The 22,323-nt window shown below is 38.7% G+C and overlaps 1 protein-coding gene across 2 annotated transcripts in view; it reads right to left on the bottom strand.

Annotated features, from left to right (window-relative positions):
- fam189a1 (family with sequence similarity 189 member A1) overlaps positions 1 to 22,323 on the bottom strand; it is a 95,467-nt gene that overhangs the window by 18,808 nt on the left and 54,336 nt on the right. For both annotated transcript variants that reach the window (XM_072380693.1, XM_072380694.1), the window contains exon 3: positions 91 to 201. In XM_072380693.1, coding sequence (XP_072236794.1) covers positions 91 to 201 — 111 coding nt within the window. The remainder of the gene's footprint in view (positions 1 to 90; positions 202 to 22,323) is intronic.

Below are 22,323 nucleotides of genomic sequence, written 5' to 3'. Positions count from 1 at the left end.
GTGCTAATACTGATTAAATACTCCTCAGAGTACCTTTACGTGATAGTTTCTAAGTGGGAATTGCATGGGTCAATGTCCTTTTGGTCTCACCAGCTGACAATCTTCCAAAGAGTTGACAAGCTGAGCGTTCTGGCAGGAGAGAATGGAGCCCGCCAGGTTGAGCATCACACACACTGCAGACAGCAGCATGAAGAATGTGATCTGTGACAGAGAAACAGGGGGGAGGGAAAGACAGTAATTAGAGAACATAGCACAATGTCAAAATGTTGCTGCTTGCTGCTACCTATACTGATTTATGACTGTTTTCCCTCTGACATTTTGTTTGAAAGTAGCTGTAAGATCAGAGGCTCAGGGTACTTTTTTAGAACCTTTTCTTTACCCTCATTGTATCTCGCAGCCATTTCAACAGATCGCCATAAAGGAAATTAGGGCTGAAGTGAAGAGAAATCAATAACCTCTTTCTCTCCAGACCTCCAGAGTCTAAAGTTAGATGAAATTTGAAAAACTTTTTGTACAAAGACACTAGAACCAGCTTATCAAAGGGTGGACTTTACAAAGTCCACAGTGAATGCTTTCTATCCTCCACAATATAAGAACAATTATAATGTCAGTCAGTGTAAAACATGGACACAAAACGTTAAGCTGGCAACTTTTGACCTCTTTTCCTCAATGTAATAAAGCTACTGTTGCTCAGAGGTCAAGCATAATGGAAAGAGTTTTTAAATATATCAGCAAACAACCAGGAAAATGCAAGCTAGAAATGATGTTGTTTTTTGGGAAGATTCTGATGACCGCAGCACACAATGAATTTAATTTAAAACTACAACATTGACCTATTTCCAAAATAACTTGCTATGTGTTGGGGCCGGAAGACAGCAGTGGTGGAGGACATAGGAGGAACTAGGCGGAAAGGTGATTGAGAACACACCAACAGATGGGGAGGAGGAAAGACTCACAAGGAGAGGAAGAGGGGAAGGAACTGGAGATGACATGCAATAAACAGATGGAGCAATAAGTTTAAATGTTTTTTACCACGACAGAAAATTGAAAGATTGAGAGAGTGATGGTTGAGATGCACTCCTTGGATGGCAAAGAGGAAAAACAGGGGATGAGGAAGGAGATGCAGACAAACCAACAAAAAAATAGGTAAGATAAGAAAGAAATTAGACGAGCATTAGCAGAAAGTGACACAGACATACAAAAGAGGAGAGAGAACGAACGTGTCTGTGTAGTCCCACGGTGCCATTGTGGTAATGATGTGTAGATCTGATTAATTAGGATTTCATGTGAATGTGACATCAAGCTGTGAGGTTCCCTGGTTGATCAGCTGCACTAGAACAAAATCAGTCCTCCAGGAGAAGTTTGGTTCTAACAAATCTAACATTAAACATCAAAAGCCTTCTCCAAGAAATGGAAACACACATAATATCAAATAGGTGACCCACATGGGATTAGACATTAGGGTTGGACTACAACTCCAGCATCTCAAAACAACCAAAAAACTAAAAAAACAGCAAAACGCTTCAAAGAAACTCACATCTTATAAAATGTACTCTCAGCTGGCCCGGTGGCTGCAACATAGATTAGTGAAGTGTAAAGTATAGCACTCACAGACAGTAACTTTGCTCTCTGGTAACAACTTTGTTGTTCAACTGTGGAACATAGCTATTTGCTGCCATTTTAAGGTTGAAAACCTCTGAGAAAATACCTTAACTATGGAATACATACAGCATACAGACTTAGTTTACCTACAGAACACCAGCTGACTGATGGAATATTTCCCTAAAAATACACTGTTTGTTGCTGACATACTGTCACACTGTGTCAAATAAATACTTCTTGTACGTTAAAAGTCATTGGCTCATTTAAATCAATGAACATTATTTGTCTGCATGCACAGTGGCAAGTGTTTTAAAGCTCACTAATAGAGCTGTGAAAAGCAGAAAGTATGCAACATCAATTATGCAAAGGTGTCTTACACTGTACAATATTGAAGCAATTTTCTGCTGCCAACTTTAATTAGTTTGTTTTCACGCAGGCAACAACAAGTAAATGTGAGTGCTTCCAAAAGTACTCCAATTTACTAGTTCTGAACTAGTTTGATAATGTAGATGAGTAAATACAGGTTCCATAATGTTCAGACAGATATTTGCCACAACAACCAGACTGGTTCATACAGTATTGATGAGCGCGACGGCAACAGTGAACATTTGCAGAGTGCTATTCAATGGAAGGGAACAGCACAAAGCATCTTCATTAGCTGCAGAAGCGTTCAACGTAAGTGATGCCCTAACAATAACTATCCCAACGAGGATATTGTTATGCACAAAGCAGTGACAGTAAAAGCTCCCTCCCTGACGCACAGGCCATAAGCTATGCTTTAATAAAACTTCACCAGGTTTCCCTTGTTGCCTGCAGAGAAAGTCAGATCCAATGCTGTGCTTCAAACAATAACCTACAGCGATTCTAACAGAAGAGGAAAACGTTTTCTCTTTAACAAGGCTCCAGTGACCGCTGGAGTGCCATTATATCGTGCTGCTTTAAAGGGTTGCTAAATTCTGAATGAAAAAAAAAGAGTATTTTTAATCTTTTACAGAGCTAAAAATGACCCTTTATTGGAATTTACGGCTACAATAAAAAGCACTCAAACATGAGACATAGAGCTAATGCAACTAAGATTAATGGATCCGACAGATACATCCAAACTATCGTTTTTAAATAAGAATTGTAAAAATGTCTTTCAATAGATTCTTCTGATTTGAGCTAGCCAATTCTGTGCGATCCGAATGTCACCGAATGTCGAATGGACCCCAACGTTTTCTCTCTCCCAAGCTGATTGTCATGCTTGCCCCCACACAAATGCCTTCTCATTACCATGTGGGATCACATAGCACCATTTAGCAGCCAGTCATTAATTACTGCTGTGCTGCCCTCTGCATGCAAAAGAGAAAAACACACACACACACACATATAAACAAAAAGGCACAAACACAGCTCTTGGTTGCTGTGACAGCCAAACCAGATTTACGCTGCATGTCATCATCACATCGTTTAGCACTCACTGCGGAGGACAATACACCATAATACAATCACCATCCATCTCTATGACACACATAGATTAGAGAGGAGGACCCAAGGTTTAGGTGTGCCACCGTAATTCCCCATAACTGTCACTGAGGTGGAAATTGTTTGGTAGATTTGCGTCGTCATCCACATCCAGCTTCATCTTCAAACTGCAAAGATTAGTCATGATGTTTTAGATGAAGTGGTTCTTATCTGCAGGGGTAAGATACTAAAGTGGACAGAATTCGTAGAGTTGACCCCTTGGATGTTTTAAGGACCATTGAATACTGGGTTCATAGAAAGTCTTAAAATGTTGCTTGATATTTAATCACAGCCACAAATACACATCTTTTCTCCGAAGATGTTGTTAAGAGTTTGCTGACTCCTTACTAAGTCTGTTCACACTTGAACAAGTTGAAGTAAGACCAATTATTTGGGCCTTCTAGTCTTTCAACTTACTGAAGTGAATGGCACTCCGTTAGTTTGCATAACTTATTATACTGAGAAAAAAACACTGCTTTATTCTGGATTTTAGACGAGAAAAGTTTAGTCTTTTTTTTGACAAATTTATAAACAAGGAAAAAAATGACATAGCTCAGCATCACTAATAAGTGAATGGGGAGTTATTGATTTACAAAAAAAAGCACCCATATTGTTCTTTTGCTCCTAGTCTACTTGGTCTGGTATGTGTTTTTTCTGAAGGAAGATAGATCCGGGCACATTTGTACCCAGCACACTCAGCCCACACTGTTACAAATATTATGTTGCATGTCGTCAGCTGCAGAGGGACCTGGTGGACCCTCACAGACTGGTGACGGTGACAACAGTTACATAAACGAGCGGAACCACAATACATGAATTGCCTTTTACACTCCGTCGTGTTGGATTAATGTTCCTACAGTAGCCTAGAAAGGACAACCCAAATTGGCACCAGAGGGAGTCCTTTTCTGATTTTGGCGATCCACGGTAGTTTTTCCCATGTACTTGGAAAGGAGGGGAATATTCAATTGGTTTTTATCTGCAACTTTACAACTTAACGTCTCTAAATCTCACACACTGGTTTTCCATTGCTCTCTGGTTCAGAGTTAGATGAGAAGCAAACAAGTGAGAAGTTTTAGTTAAGGAGCTTTAGAGGTGAATTGGGCCCCTTAAGGACAGAAGCAGACAAGCTATCCACTTGTTTCTAGTCTTTGTGCCATCTTAAACTAACTGTCTAATGGTTAAAGACTTTTAACTACCAGATATTAGAGAGGTATATTGATGCTCTTCCCTACACCTATAGTTTCATAACAAGGAGTTTCAGTGGATTTGAAAAACCTCAATAAAACTGTCAAATCAGTGCATTATACTCAAAGTCAAACATTAGACTTTATCTTCAGTGAAACAAAACCAAACATCACTGGCTTGCATGCCAGCTACTCAAATGCATCTCAGCTTTATATTCCAAATCTCCTTCAGTCTGTGCGTGCTGCCTCCAACATAAACAAAAAACCAGGCTCATTCATCACCTCTGTTTATTTGGAGAAGCACAGGTCAAAGATAAGATAAGAATCTCAGTGAGGAAACTGGAGGATGCAGCTGCAGAAGATTGTTATATGGCAGACTTTCATCACCTCATTCAAAGCCAGCTAATAAAAGATACAAATATATCTGATAGAAGAAAGAGGAGAGGAAATTGAGGAATCGCTCATTATTAACTGACAATTTCAGGAGTATTTCAAGCAGAAATGAATGAATATTTCATGGACATAAGGTTGCAGTTGTAGAGCATAATAGCACAGTGATAACAGGACATCACACAAGTTGAATACATGGTTGTAATATGTCTGACCACCACTGGACAAATGACGTGATCCAAAACTTTTCACATTGTAATTTTGTTTATTTATGGGCCTAAAATATGAATCTACTAAACCTTATTACTTCTTTTTTATGTGATGAACTTAAAAAAAAATTATATAGAAATTGTGGCACATACAAAACATATGAGCATGCTGCTGGTGGCCAACAAGATCTGTTTAATTGTACCTATCAACAGCCCTTCTTTGTAAAACCCCTTTACTTTATCCAGACATTGCTTTGCACATGTTACATTTTTTTCTGATGAGGTGGCAGTTTAGGTTCCCATCTGAACTCTTCCTTGCTAAGTCTGTGCATCACCACTGCATAGTGGCACTAGACTGCTTTCCTGCAGGTTTTGATTTACCTTCCCAACAGACATGGAGTTTTGTCTGCATGTATTCTTGCTGTCCACATCATCATTACATCAACAGTCGCCCTCTTTAAAACTGAGAGCTGGAAGCGCTTTAATAACTTTTTATAGCAGCCTCTCCCTCCTTTTTGGCATCAATAAGCATACATTTCTGACATTTAGGACATTTGGTTGTGTTAGCAAAATTGAACAAGCAGAAAAATTCATCATCCAAGAAGAGATCTATAATGACAGTTACTGTCCAACCTAGTAAGTCCCAACAAGTCAATTAAGACTTAAGAAGTCGTAAGGTTGGAAGACTCTACAAGATTTTGTAACATCTGCAAACTGAAACTCAGCATTGTTCCAAAGCAGATTGACTTTAATGTCTGTGGCAACATGGCATTTTGCTTAGTTTTCAATAAATGATTGCAAATCTAATTACAACTGTTAATTACATTTCATCTGAACGCATTGTCTGAGGAGCAATGTCAATGTGTGCAAAACTGTGTGTGCAGGAAAAAAATGCCACACCGTATATAAATGCACTCAGTTATGTATAAAAAAACAGACGTGTGCAACACTGAAGTGCATTACTATGGAGATACAGCAAATAACCTTGTGCAAAACAACCTTCAAGCATGTTTCAGTTCCACAGATTATCTGCTTTTGCTTCACTGAGCAAAGTAAATGATGAAATTCCAACACTCATCAGCTCATCAAAGATCCATCAGAAAGTACAAACCATAGCATGTTATGCAATTTACTGTACACCTCACCAACCTCACAGCTATGAATATGAACAACAAATTGTCTGGTTTTATTCAACCTCACTATGAAAAGATAAAAGGAGTTGGATTCTCAATTGTATTTTAGGGCTGCAGACGTTTGTTGATTGAACTCTAACTTATAAAAAAGCTTCCCTTTCAATCAACAAAAAGATTAAAGTTATTTCTTTATGTCAGAATTTGTCAAACATACACAAATAAGAAGCGAGTGCCCATATCAGCACCACATTTGATATTTTTTTCTAGTTTATTTGTATGAGCAAATATACAGATGAGTAATCACCAATTAGAAGTCAAACTCCAGAGAATCATGAAAGTATTCTGCAGACAAACTCATAACTAAACAATGTCTAAAATTGTGCGCTCTGACAACATTTCAAGAAGCCTCTTTGAAAATACTTTTTGACCTACTGCAGCAGTTAAACCCGTTGGAGAGCAAAATAACAGTTAATAGGTAGAATAAACAGCTGATCAGATGGGAATTGACAAAAGGGGAATTTGAAATACTCTTTGCATCCTCTGACTGCAGTACAAATTAGTATTTAGTCTGCAGCAGCCCTGCGACACAACACAATTTATTTTCAATTATCCCTGAGCCACAAGAGATGGAAGCAATGTTGTTTTGTTTTGCTGCTGCTTGGCAGATCACACACGTCTTATGCAGTTTTCCTCCGACACTGAATATCAATCCTCCAGCCCCTGCAGAGCTCAGACACATCTGTGCACAAAAAGCATTTAAAAAAACAATAAGATCCACTCTGAATATTGATTTTGAGGGAGTAGTGGTCCGCTATATGTTGGGATTATTCACTGGAGCTTCCACATGTTGAAAACTGGTTTCGGTGTAATTTAAAAATGTTAAGTCACACACAGCGGTGGGGTTTAGCCACAATCAGAAAAGAAAACAAAGGGTTTCTCGCTGTGTCCCTCTGACTGACTTTAAAAACATCACAGAAAGCAGATCCAGTGCAGCAACAGCTGGTTCTCATTGGTTCACACTCTTTCCTGAGGTAGCTTTCTGCTCTCTGCTTCGAAGAGGGCCTTTGTGTATATTTATGTATGTAAGTGAGTGGAGTGTGTGTGTGTGTGTGTGCGAACGCACGTGTGTGTGCGTGTGTGTGTGCGTGTGTCCAGACAACATCATCAGAATTAGGTGTGATAGAAGTTGAGTGACTTGAGTTCAGTGCCGGTCCAAATAAACAGAGGAGGTGTTGATACTAACTCTCAGCAGCAGAGCCCAGGGGACATCACACTAAACCAGACGTAATGACTTTACAATGTGCATATTGCAGCATTGCCCATACCACCCATAATGTCTCCACCCACTGTGCTACTGCTTAAGGTCACATTGCCTTATTTCTTTCATTAGTCTCTGTTAGATTTGACATTATTCTTGCTTGTTTTTATTGATTGACTCTTTGTTATGTTATTATTGTTGATGAACTGCTAAACTGATTTCCAATGCTCTCCTCACAACAAGGAAGATCTGATCTAAATCTAAACAGTAAAAGAAGCCTCCTCCCAGGAGATGCACAGATACCATGCACTGAAAAACACCTGAACACACATCAGTTTGCAGAAACCATGACTCTAACCTGACAAAAGGTTAGAGAAGCCCAGTCTCACATGAACACCTTTGTTTGGTGACATTTCCAAAACATAGCAATGTCACAGCAAAGGTGCAGAAAAATGTGAGATGGTAACATTTTTCATCGTCTGTTATTTTGTATTAAGAGACATTCAGGTTTTGTGACATGTATGTAGATTGTATTTGAGCATGTATTTATTCATGTTTAAACTCAATCATCTGTTCTTTATCTAATAACCCAAACCATCATATTACAGTTTTACAGCATGTGTGACATTTTGACATATATGTGTCTAGAGGCAATGCTACCTTTTATGCTGTGCACTAATGTCGCTATTACATACTCAGATGATGTGACATTGCATTAACAGAGGAGAGGCAATTAATACAGTGAGCAGAAAAACAGACAGCTGAAGACATCATCCAACGTTGCACATTCTCAGTACTGTTAGTCATTTTACTAAATTCACAAAGATGTAGCTTTCTAACAGCATATTGTCTCCATAAATTGACGTATTTGCTATTCAGCATGACACTGGGGTTAAGTAGGGCATGATGAAGTTACTCAAGACATTTTCACAGTAAGACGATGAAAGAAGGAGACTGGACCCCTACACACTGTCAGTACTAAGGAGCAATGTTTTGACGTTGACCTTTGTCAGACATAAGCTGTTATCACAGAGATCGCAGCATAAAAAGTAGCCATGAAGTTGTTTTTGATTTTCCTGCTGATTGTATCTGGGTGCTCGGGAAAGAACATCAGATGTTTTTTTTTTCTCATTTTTACTTGCTTGACTTTAAGAGTAAAAGAAAAAACACCTTGCCTCTGGGCTTTGATGTGTAGTCATGTAGACAGCATGTCAGACTACATCTCCGCAGGATGTGATGGATTAGTTCCTGTGGTTAGAGGCATCATGTAGAAGTTACAGTCCAACAACTTTTACTGGCAAATGAGGCATGAAGCCTGGGCGACAGGTTTGCTAAACCACATCTTTGGTTTGGAGTCCATTTTAATTTAAGCTTTAGACTTTTTATAATGTACAGAAAAATCCCAAATATAACCCCCTACCTTCAAAGATCCGCATGGACTATGTTTATTATAGTGTTGAGAAGACAGAAGACTCAACAGACAGCACATAGGTAAGTAGGGGAGTTCATCTTTGAGCCAGTGTTCACACTTATTGATTAAAAGAGACCACGAAAGACAATATCACCCTGAGGGTCAGTAGCTGATTAACCCCCACTTCTCTGCATGTTAATCAACCACTGACCTCCAAAGAGCTAAAACAAGGAGGCTCTGCCTTTTCCACTCCCGTCCCCAGGCTCTTGGTGGGGGGCAGCTGTAATGAGACATGTCTATAATGAAGCTGGTCCCTACGGACGCTCACATCACACCGAAATGTAGCAGGAACTTTGTAGCCGGCTGCTTCCTTAAGGCAGTTTTTAGAAAACCAATGATGATGTTGTCTCAAATAAGTGAGTCATAGGTTGTGGAAAACTGTCACATCTGTTACATTACACCCAGAGCCAAGAACATGCCATGACAAGTGCGGTCAAACCAAGAGGTGAATAGGACAAATTATATGTATGACAAATTGTCACCTTTTCTGATTTGAAATTAGGCTTGGTTTAGGCTTGTGTCATGCACACATTTGTCCACTTGTCCAGTATATGGCATCACAATCCACGGTTGCAAATTGGGAGGTGGTAAGTGATTTTTAGGCTGCTGTTTTACTCTGGGGAATGAGCAGGTGATGCGGAATGAGCATAAAAATGTGTAATCTGTAAATATTTTGAGGCTCTCTTGACTTTTCCTCCAGTATTACATCAGGTTGACATTTGTTGTTTGGAATTACATGTTGCCACAACTACTGGATGGATTTTCCCAGAGTTTTTGTTGAGCACCACATTGTTATTTAGCCATCATTTTGGTTTCTGACAAATGCCTGCAAAAGTATCTGAAAATAGAAAAATAGAAGAAAAAGAAAAACACTTTTTTCAACACCTATGGGGGAAATTCAAATTGTCATGTAGCTCGTTTAAAATATAAACAATGATTGTATATTAGAACAAAAATAATAAATAAATAAATACATGTGAGAAGAACATGTCAGCAGTCACTGTTAAAAAGCCTCATGGCTGTCACTCAGTACCAGCAAGATGTAAAATACATTCAGTGTGTTTATGTGCTCCTTTTAATCCATTAACATTTATAACATGCAAATTAAATTTGCAGTGCAGCATAATCTCAATTAAAAATCAAAGACACATCAGTCCAAATGTTAGTTTTAACATCGTTTTGTACATTTTACAGTAAAACTGAAAACATACAAGCAGTTATAATTACGTCTTAGTTTTTTTTTCTGACAAATATGTGGTTCTGTGTTTCATAAAATATTTTTTTACTTTTTATTTCTGTCTGAAAGTGATCATAATGATTGAAGGAGAGCAACACCCGCCTCTACTTGTAGAGACACCTCTGCTGCTACTCCCTGGATCATACTGCTACTGCTCCCATGAGCCATCAGATAAGAGGGTTTATCTCATTCATATTCTAATTAATATGGAGCTTTACTTCCTGCATTTCAGTACCTTAAGGGAGAACACCATTCATTCCTCCTTATCTTCAGCCAAGAGGTTCCTGTTGACCCAGCTGACAGTGTTCTTTTGAGGCTTTCTCTCACACGCTTTGTCTCAACCCTCACCTGCCACTTCCCTGATTAGTACATCCTAGATGACAGATCCAAATAATCACTGATGGTTACCACAAGTGTGGGTGGACGTTGGTGCTTTTAAATGTTGTTGAAGTAAAGTAATATAAATGCAAGTGTAGGGAATCAAGAAAGCTGCAGGATTTGAAAAAGCTTCCCAAATTGCCTCAGGGGGAGGCATCTTTTAGTCGATATGGGGAAACTGGATCATCTTTTTTCACAGTTTGGAGGAAGAACATCTCATATCTGTTTAGATCCGGTTCCTTTAATGTCATTGTATGAGAAGAATAAAATTAGGCTTGAAATAAAATCAGTTTAAAGCCCAATTTATAAACATAAAAGGAGGGGAAAGCAGAGCTGTATTCAGCCAGCATCAACCACCTGCCCAAAGGAAAACCTCTTGCAGGAGGAACAACATACAATGATGATAAATCACAACGACAACAGAATTCACTTTTTCAATTTGCAATTATCATTTAGAGAATCAAAATATACGTTGGCTTTTCAGAGAATATAAGAGTGTTCTTCCCTCTTGTCTCTGTCATGAAGGGTATGAGGGTTTAAAATTGATCATTTATCAAAATTAATCAGAAAGTGATTTTTCACAAGTTTTAAAAAAAAGTATTCAGTAATGCATTGAGGTCTGTATCAGATATGTGAGCTTGTTTATGTTGAGATTTGTCTGAGTGAGAGTAAGAGAAAGCCGTGTAACCTGATGCAGTTTTCAATGTTTATCAATGTTTTTCAATGTTCAATGTTTTTCGAACAAACAATTAATTAAAATTTTCATATAAAAAAAGTAATAAAAAATGTGTGTGCGTGCTGTATGATAAAGAAAAATCAGAATCTGTAGGTCAGACTTATCAGAAAAAAAGAAAAAAGAGGAATACATTTAGAAAACTACGATTTAGTCACGTCTATCATTTATATTTATCTCTCTAAAATGCAAGTGTAGAAAAGTATAATGTATCGTAAAACTGAAACAGAAGTTAAGCATGTCAAATCTGCACCCCAGTACAGTAATTAGATGTGATCAGCTGTGACTGTTGTTGCTTATATCTATGTTGGAATTTCACTACTTGGATGACAACCAGGCCATCGTAATTTTAAATGTGTATAATATCTACAGTGATAAAACTGAGACAGAAATCCAGCAGAGACAGAACTCAAGCATCTCATGAACAACAAATTACAGTGACGCTGCAATACATGAAGCAGACTTAACAGCACTGCACTGCTTGAGGCAGAGCCATTTTGCTCACACAGCTAACTCTACAGTTATCCAATTGAAGGGGTGATGTGAGTATGTTCCCCTGGGTAGGAGTCATTGTTCCAAAGAAGCTCCCCTAATCACCCTCTTCGTTCTTCTTTCAGCTGTGCAGACTGAAGTTGGTTTGCAGAACAAAGACACTCTGACTGACTAATTTGGGTTCATTCTTGACAGATTCACAGTGTGTGAGAAGAAAGGAGGTGATGTGAGGAGCGGTGGGAGACAGAGAGTGGCAGTGCTAATGCAAACTGACCAGAAGTGACAGGCAAACTGAGACCAGAGGGAGGACAGTCCTCAGGAAAGCTCGCAAACACACACCTTTGTACGCGTTCTTTCAGCTTGCCTGGTACATAAAGAACTAACGCACACTCTTAATTTAGGTTGGCACCAATGTGCCTTTAGAGGGGCCACTCTTCAACAGGAGCACTTGGGGTGAAGCCTCCACGTTGGCAGACATCCACCCTGCTAAAGTGTTCGGAAGCAAGACACATCATCTTTGTGCTCCAGCTCAACGGGGCTCAAGTCAATACCTGCTCTTTATTGTTAATTATAAAGTGTTCACTGCTGATTCTATATTGGAACTATGTAGGAGACATTCAGTGCGGTTACATGCGGGCAATAGGATCGGATTAATGGCTAAATTACATTAAGATTGAGTTATTCAGCTCATGTAGACATCTTAATCCGACAAGAAATCAAATCGGATCAGGTTACTTGCGATCGAGTTAAGACCCCGGGATAACTCGATCCGATTACCCACTTAACGTGCCTAGAGCCGACAGTGGATACGATCGAGCGTTCTGCGCATGCTCGAGATTTTTTCACGTGATCGTCACCCGGAAGTCGAAGGAGACGATATTACTGTTGTTGTCGCCGCCGTCAGAAAGAAAGAAACAAGGCGATGGAGAATGCGCCGTTGTGCATCGCGTTTGTGCCATAACCAGCTCATCACAAATGTAGAGGGACGTAGCCTCATCTTGCTCTTCGTTCGCCATCTTTCTCGAATGCCTTAGTTTTGTTGTTGTTGGTGATGAAGACGTCAACCGGAAGTGGCTCAATTAGCGAGAGTTGAAATGGGTACAGCACCACCTATCGTACCGGTATTCACCACCATATATCCAAGGATAATTGCCCTTGCTCACATAAGGAGCATAACCCAACTATAGCTATAATCGAGTTAATCTCATCATGTAAAGCCACTGAATGTATTGGAGCCTTTAAACACAGCCACTTCTGAATGCTTCAGCTTCATCTATCCATATTCAACCAAACTGAAAGCATTGACACTCACTCAACCTGCACACAAGATCGCATTGCATTTGAGCACCTAACGTCCCTAAAATCAGAGAAAATGAGATGTATTAGATATATTTAAAGACACTCAGATGAACCACCATACAAAAAACAACTTTAAGATTCAACAAAAAAAGTGCTTGTGGGATGCAAAATGATGTTGCTTAGAAAAGAAGAAAATATGAGGACCCAAAGAAAATGTATCAAAGCAAAACTAAATATTCTACAACTGCCTTTGTCTCTGTGGTTCAGACCGTTCCACAGCAGTGCCACAGTTTTATGGTAAAATCTCAAATGACACTGTGTTGCTCTTGAGTTTGCCTTTAGGTGAAACTTGGGTGAAACGGGAGCATTGCAGTTTATGGACTGAAGGTCTACACTACATCAACTCATTCCACTGTAATGTGAGGGAAGTGTTTTGAAATAAGCTGTCTTTCAGTTTGGTTATGACAGATAAAAAGGGAGACAAAGACATAACAATTCTGTTGCCAAGAAATTGGTGTAGTTTTACAAACGTTTTAGCCTTTATAGTGAAGCTGTTGTGTTTTACATTGAGGACCAATGTAACCATCACACTTTAGGTGTGAAACTGCTTTAAAATGAGGTATTATAAGGCAGTAAGCCTCTCCTTTCTAAGACCAACCTGCACTTCTATAAACATACATGGAGTTCCTAGGGCAGACATTTTTTGATAGGAAGGAGCTGGGATAGAGGTGGGCTTCAATGCTGTTTGCAGAGGAAAGCGATAACATAGGTTTATGCTCTGCAGAACTCCTGTCAGGACCTCTTTAGTCAAAGATATGATAACCATTGCATTGATTTATATTTGGCAGCGTGGCTCTGTTCTGGGAACTCCCTGCCTTTCCATGAGCATGTGGGGAATGTATAAGGCAGGGAGAAAAACTGCAAATCACATCAAAATAATCAAATCAAGAAAACTGTACATCACTTTTACTGTAGTCCCTTTCATTAGTAAAAAAAAAAAAAAAGCCATTTATTTTGCGCTTTCATCCATCCATCATCTTCCACTTTTCCGAGGTGAGGTCGCAAAGGCAACAGGTCCAGGAGGGAAACCCAGACATCCCTCTCACCAGCGACACTGTCCTCCTTCTGGGGGAATCCAAATGCATTGCCAGACCATATTCTTTTTGAATTTTGTTAGCATTGTACAAACACTCTACATGAAGATAATAAAGATGAATCTGATCTAAACCTCCTGACATAAACCTGATCCCAGAAAAGCAGCACCAGTTCAGGAGTACCATGAGACCAGATCAAGCAAATCTCCCTGCCCGCCTATGCACTCATATAGAAATACAGTAAGAAAGGTAACAAACAACTACTCCACGTAAACTATGTTGTCCTCCAGTGTACTTAAGGAGGGAGAGAAGAATCTGTAGGATTGTGATTCCATCGGGACTTAAAGGAGAAGAATTTTCTGTTCCACATTTAATAATGATTAATAATATAATACTTTGACTGTGCAGATCTAAATATTCAACCATGACTATCAGATAAGGTGTTAAAAAAAATTTCCAAGAGAATTTTTACAAAACACAGAAGAAAAACAAAACCAGTTGCTTTGAATGATAAAGAGTCAGTTTGTTTTTTTAGCAGTTGGGTATGGGGTGCTTATTCTTTCCAGCCATGATTGCAAATCAAACTCCACTCAATTTATTTTAGTTTTAATTCATGTAGCACCAAATCACAACAAATGTTTTCCCAAGGCACTTTAAAGATGCAGTCCAATTCAAATAAATCACAATCAAACTCATTGTAATCTAATTCTAATCAAATCAAATGTATTAAATCTAAATTTGTCGAACTGATACAAAGCCAATTTAAAAAGAGATAAGCTGCAAAGGAAAATTAACAGATCACATCAAAACTGCCCTTTGATTCAATCCCCCTTCCTGAGCATGCACAAGGTACACACATACAGGTTTTAAAAAGAAAAAAAGCACTCACAGACATATGCAAAGTGGCTTGAGATGATCACAAATCCAGGTAGAGAACTGACCCTCCATTTCAGTCTGCATGAGTGTTACGGTTTGGTGGTTGCAGAGAAAAGGAGACCCAAATGCAGGCAGCAAATCAGGCTCATGGTAACTTAACTGGTGGTTTATTTTTTTAAAAATTAAACCAAAGATACGACAGAGCCAGAAAACTATAAACTATAAACGACAAAGATCTGACAATGAACACCAAGGAGCATATATGCTGGGATGGCTGACCAGGTGAGTGGATACAGGTGAGTAACAAAGACAGGTAAAAGAGTGATGAACTAAGGCAAAGAACCAACAAAACCACACACACAAAAAAAAAACATGGATCATGACAGTGAGTGGAAGTAACATCATAAGATGCCACTCTAAAAGGTGTTCCATGGAGGTCTCTTTATTGAATAGAGTAAAAAGACACTCAGAGTAAACACATAAAAGTGCATTCCATTGTACCAAACTGAAACTGTATACCAAAAAAAAAAATCTATTAACAGGTAGAAACCTCCAGCAGAACCAAACAACCAGCCAGGGGCTGCAAAATATTCACCACATAAGGATTTATTCAGAAAGTGCCCTGACTGAATAAATTCACAGGTAAAATTAGACGTTTTTCTGACTGTTGCCAAATTCTTTTAGAATATCAACGGGATGGAGAGACTTTATTCATCAGCCAGAGAGTATCTCTTATCTCTTATATTTTGCCTTTTAAACAAACCTTATCTCACAGCAGACCACCTGAAAAATCCATTCAGCCAAACCAATATTTTCAACAATCCCCAGTTAGGTTTGCTACAAGGATGGTTAAGATTAAAAAAGAAGGAAAGAAAAAAAAAGAAAACCTTTGTGATTTTAGATCAGTAGGGAAAATCTGGCATTGCTAAAGAAGCAAAAGCGTACTGTTCCTCTTTCACTAAGTTCCCATATTTAATCAGTTTCACTAATTAAGTTTGTTGTGATACCAGAATAAAGTTGCTACTCTTATGTGCGTGCAGTAGATTATTACTTTTATAACCATCAAGCTTGCTCTCATTTCAGTCCAATCTTCGATCACTGAAATGACACAAAAGAAAATCTAACTGTAAAATTTTAAAATTCTACAAAACGCATGTAAATTAAAAGTAATCACATCCCAGGGCCATATTCTTTTATTTGAAGTAATGCAATGTTTCCAGCATTTTCAGTCTTTATACTACGTCTCACCAGGTTTTCCACAGCCTTTTTCAGCTTATAAATTTGTGCATTGTTTCCAGCTCTCACTGCCTGTCTGTCAAACACACACACACACACACACTTTCAATCTTTCTGCTTTCCTTTAGCACATCCTGACAGGTAGTCCTGTGGGGCACATCTCAGTCAGCAGTGGGCTTCATCTTCCACTAAAACCTCTCCCTCTGGGTCAAGAGGAACAAGCCTCTTGTAACAGTTTCAGTTCAAAGGAGAAGAAGGACTTAAATGGAGGACATGGGGGGCAGGTTTAAAGAAGAAAAAGGGAGCTCTGCTTGAGGTGATGGAAGGAATGGAATAAAGCAAGAAAGTAAGAAAGAAAGACATGAGAAACAGGCTGAGGCAGAAAACAAAGAAGATGTGCAAACTGGCACGAAAAAGAGTCAAAGGGCATAAACTACAGCTAATAACTAATAAGGGAGGGGCAAACAACAACTGTATTTGAAACCATCTGCCCTAATTTTGCACAATAAACTAGGATATCAAACTATTTTAGAACAAATATCCATCTGTGCACATGGGGGATGGGAACACCTCCGGACCATCTTGTTCCGAGATAAATGTTCACATTTGGGAAAACCATGAAAATCCACATTCATAGCTTCTCACTATTTTGAGTATCAGGGCGATGTAGAACCTGCCCCTGAATACTGCAATATCAAACAATTATACACTGCATAGTACCTGAGAAAGCAGATTGTAGTACTTACGGCATACAGAACTCATAAGTCTTATGTAGTAAGTAGTCTTTATACAGCCTTAGTCACAAAAATAGAAGAACAAAAGCCTGAAATGAAACATATGAGTGAAAATGATCCTCTCAAAACAAAATATAAAACAACACACAGAAAGATTTTTTCAAAATCTGAAAGGATATGATACCAACATGTGAGTGATAAAGGATGCACTCACACACACACACACACATAATAAATGAATATTTCATGTGTTTGTGTCTGTGAACGTGTGCGTTGCATCTACGAGTGTCTGGTTTTCTCTCTCATAGTGATGTGACTGTGAATGTGTTCCTTACTAACGTGATCCCAAGTCACTGTGTGACAGTAGTGTCAGTCACATCAGTAGCCTCACTCCTGTGACTGGTTTTGAGAGTTATTATGCTTTTTGTTTAGATGGGTGTATTAGAAGTGGTTAGATTTGGTGTAAAAATAACGACCAATCCTTAAAAGGACATGACATCAAGTGATGTACAAAAAAAATAATGATAGTAATGAAAAATATGTAGGTAAACCTTTATGTGTGATTTATACACCGGTTCATGGAACCAGGCTAACTTTATCCACTCCCACCCCCCCTTCATCCCTCATCAGCTGGCACTCTCTACTTGCTATAAGTGCATTTGTCTGGGAACTAATCAGGGCTGAATGTATTTACCTGCAGCAAACCAACAGACACGATGGAGCCAAGGAAGTGACCTTGGATGGGGAGTGAGTATGCAAGCAGGTGAACAAGAATCCATGTGGACTGCTTCTCAGTCATGATGCATAAAAGACCCATACTTTGATCACATGACTTAACTGTGAGGTATTAGGTTAATATACAAACAGGAAGTAAACCAGATGGCGAACAAATGACAAACAAGAACTATCTATTTAGTGCAGAGAATAAAACAACCTGTGATCTAAAAAGGAGTCACTTCTCCCATTACATTTCACTCTGTGCCAGCTTGTGTGGTACATTTACAGGTCTACATGTGCACATAAAGCTGTAATAAAAACACTGAGCCTCTTCTCAACTCCATAATTACACAGCATTTATACCTTTTCCATGCTCCAAATGGTTCCCTTAAAACTTTCCACACTGTCTGGCCTTCCTTCCTGTGTTACAAGCTGAAGGCAGCTTGAATTAACAGGCTGGTACTGATGAAATGGCATTAGAAAACCTTTACTAAACTCTTCATTGAAAAAAAAATCTACAGACTTGGTCTCCCTTCTGGCAGCAGCCTCAAGGAATTTAAGATACTAAATATAAAAGAAAGAAACAGAAGCTTTTACTCATACAGATGTTTACTTTTTAATTGGCAGACGACCAAAGCAAGTATTTTGCCTTTGTTTGTGTTTCAGTGCAGATGGGAGTGAAAAAAAGTGTAAACCATGAATCACCAGTGTCCAGTTTCCATAGATATAAAAAAAAGAGTTCTTAATGAGTATTGTACAGTGAGTTTTACAATCGCACAACTAAACACATTTTTCAACTCATTAAACAGCATTTAATGCTTCAGTTGTTCCGGAAACTCTGAAGATCAATTAAGCAACTCCACAGAGTGGGACTGTTTGCTTATACACTTTCTGGCCAAAATAAGTCTCCACCTGAATATAACTGCACTGAATAGATAAGAGTCTCCCATTGGAAAATCATTAATGGAATTAATATATTTTAACTGGCAACAAGTTACTTACACAGATCCTTCTTATTCTATAAACAGCCATGTCACAAGAAACATCTTGTGGTCATTCAGAAGGGTCAACTTATTGCTCAGCATCTAGCAAACAAAACAACTAAAGGAGATCACTTACACTATTAAAATTGGGTTAAAAACTGTCTAAAGAATGATCAACACCTGGAAGGATAATGGTGACGCATCATCTTCTAGGAAGAAATGTGGCTGGGAGAAAATCAACAGTAGAACTCAGGGTAATGTTTAATAGTGAAAGTATTTAGAGTATTTCCACAGATAATGTAAAGATGAAAGAGTGGTGTAGCTTCAGGAAAAACGTATCGATTAAAAGCCTTTAATTTTCCAGGAAGCATCAAGATTGGACTGTGGAGGTATGGAAAAAGGTCTGATGGACTGATGAGTCCAGATTTGTCCTGCTCTGGTATTATGGGGCTATCCAAAGACTGTAAAAACAGTCTGTGGATACGAATAGTCTAACATAGGTCAAGGTTCAACAACAAATTAGTTAGCTGATTACCTAAATACCTGAGAATACTGAATTTCCTCGTGGTTCAGGCATATTTCAAGATGATGACACTACCAGGATTGAGACATCACTTTCACTCATGGATGGGCAACCACAGAGTCTTGATCTTAACCCTATTCATCTTTGGGATGTGCTGGTTCTACCATCATCAATATGGTGTCACAGACAATGCAGGTAATCCATCAAAATATTAACGTGTGATTCTTTTTGGCTTGGCAGTGTATAATTAGCAATGACCCTGCATTATGATAGCAACCACCAAGTCAGCTTTGATTCATTTGTCCCGCCAGTTACAGACTCTATGCACAAGAATCAAAACCTTATCTGTTGACATCTTAAAATAGCAAACAGAGTTACAGGCTGAGTCAATAAGTCTAGGTGCATCGCTTCTGTTGTGTTTGATATTTCCCATGACCCAATTCTGATGTCAGTACAAAAAGTTCATGACCAAGTCATGAACCAAGTCATTAATTTATGTCCATGCTCTGGACAACAAAGGTCAAAAGTCCATTAGCTGTGATTTCACATACCCAGCAGCTATACTATGCGCTTCTTCAGCAGTTATATATAAAGCCAGTCCGAACAGAGCTGTGAAGCAGTGGCTGTAGTCATGCCGCAGTATCAGCTCACTCAACTGTGAAATATGGCTGACATGATTGTGTGCAAACTGCAATTACGCCTTGAATCCCTGACAAGTGACCACGGAGCACTAGTTGTTCAGTCAACTGTGGACTGTTGTTCATATGAACTGGTGGACTCTGCCTCTAATGCCTCTATTTGCCCAGAACATAATCACTGCAATATCACACACAGTTCGAGCCGTTTGCTGTAGAAAGAGATTGGCACCAAAGTGACAGAAGGGAGAAGACAGAAGAGCCTATTTCTGCTGCTTAATAGCAGAAAGAAGAGCACAAGCATCATTGTGTTATCTGTGTTTGTAGATTGACTCACTACAGGGAATTTTTCCATCAGCTATGATTTGGTTGTTATTGTGTTATAATTTTTGGACAAGATAACAATAGACAAAAACAAGACCAAAAAAGCATTCCCTCTCTTTATTAAATGGATTTTTGTACCTCTGTGGAATATGTTTATAAAGACTAAATGACACATAATGTCTTTAAATTTCCACTCCAGATGGTTGAAACACCAACATTATCGATGTAGATTTTAGGGCCTACTTTAACAATCTGTTCAGATACCTGTTTGAATGGGTAGCACACAAAAACAAGAACAATATGTGATACAACACACCAATAAGACTATAAGAATATCTGAAACACGGGTCTTGGATTTTAGACAAAATATGTTTCTAATTTGTAGGCCTGCTGTGCCTCGTTACTGCTTATTGGATAATTGTTGTTTGAAGAAATAGTTTGATGAATAGTTTCTCGCTTATTTTCTACTTTGATAATTAGTGACACACATTTCTTATCCATGACGTTTTCCAACTTAGATGACTGATGATCTATGTAAATATTTCTCGAAGGATGCCAACAAGCACTTCCACATCAAAAAGATCCACAAAGCCAGTCTGAGCCAAGTCCAGGGACCTACAAGAAGGAGGCTTGAGTTTGAGACCACTGTGAAACCTTTAAATCTGCAATACAAATATATTTGTCCTAATTAGCCTGTAATCAGCGCATTGTCACCTACATCACACCTCATATCCTCTCTGCAACCCATCTACGTAGAATCTTTCAGCTGCCTGATCTAGCACTGATCTCTCCTGCAGAAACTTCAAGCATTCATTGCTTGCAAGAGACACATTTGATCATGTGGCTGATGCTGTAAATTTGTCTTCACGAGCATGAAATGAAATATAAAACATCTACTTATAAGATTGAGGACTGGAGGGAATGATGGAAATTGGGATGGGTCATATAGACATCTATGACAGGAGGAGACATGGCGAAGACATGAGTGAAATGGCTCATGGCTCCAGAGTCTTTTTACTCACCTGTTTAAGAAATCTAATCAATTAGATTTGAGCAAAAAGTACCTTAAAGTGGAAAACTCAGGCCTAGTTTACAGTAATTGATATTCATAAGCATACCATACCATTCATTCTGTAAACATGATGATAAATACAGTATATATAGTTTGTATTGACTGAGTTTGAGACAGAGAGCAGTTGACAGCTTCTTAAAGATGTTGTCATTGATACGTTTTGTGTCCAAGCAGCAAAAAGTTATTCAAAGTTTGACAAAAATATCTATCATTAAAACTTAATAGTTTTCTGTTTTAAAAAAAAAAATTAAACAAAGCTTCCAAATGACAGCTAAATTAAACATAAAGCATTTTGTTGAAGAAGGTAGATGAGTGTGGATTTCAACAAGTGATGTGCTATGCCTTATGAAATTTAAATAAAGCCTGAAGGGTTCACAAATGCAAGCAGCAAAGGGACATTGGACAGATTTATTGGCTAATATCACTGCTGTTTTTCAAAAAACCCTGCGCCTGGTAAACGTCTCTATCCGGGCTGAAATCCAGCAAAACTCTGCTCCTCAACAACGAAAATGTGTGCAGATGATGAGTGAACACACGATGACAACATAGGATTATCAGTTTTGTATGAAAACAAAAGCTTGTTTGTTTGCCTGTTTTCATGCGAATGGCAAAAAACTGTTGGTCGTGTGTTTGTGTGCATGAGTGTGTCAGTGATTGTTGGCCATGCCAGATGGTGCTGATTTCTGTCGTGTTCTGTGTGGACATAAAGATTAGTGTTTCAGGAGAGATGGTATTTGCAGACGCTCAACGATGGAAAATGCCTGTGCCGGCGCTTGTGCGATTTTGTTCAGGGGAAAAAGGTGTATGGAGAATAATTTTCCATAATATTCACACATCTAAGCGCAGAGAAAATAGAAGTACACCTACAAACTGAGTGTTACACTTGTCTCCAGCCCTACAGTCATTTCATCACCTACCTCTATGCTTATAAATGCAGCATACATGCACAGCACTGCTACAAACAACCTGCTGGAAGATCATTATGATCAAAAGACAACCATATCATTGAAGACTACAAGCTTCAGACCCTCATCACTATTCTTTTGTTTCATATTAGCTTTACATGAATTAAAGATTACCTACCATATGGGTAAGCTACGAGCTGGACCACTTAAAGCTTAGACGGGCTCAGAAAAATCACTCACATCTAAACCAATCCTTTCTCGCAACAGAGCCAGGGACAGAGGCTAATTTCACCCCTAATGAGAGGATTAATTTGTCCATTAAGGTCTTTGTGAAA

Source organism: Leuresthes tenuis, unplaced genomic scaffold, assembly GCF_036924035.1.
Source record: "Leuresthes tenuis unplaced genomic scaffold, fLeuTen1.0.hap1 SCAF_2, whole genome shotgun sequence".
In the NCBI taxonomy this organism is placed as follows: domain Eukaryota; kingdom Metazoa; phylum Chordata; class Actinopteri; order Atheriniformes; family Atherinopsidae; genus Leuresthes; species Leuresthes tenuis.
Note: the sequence above shows the minus strand (reverse complement) of the source record. Positions and strands in the feature narration are given on the sequence as shown.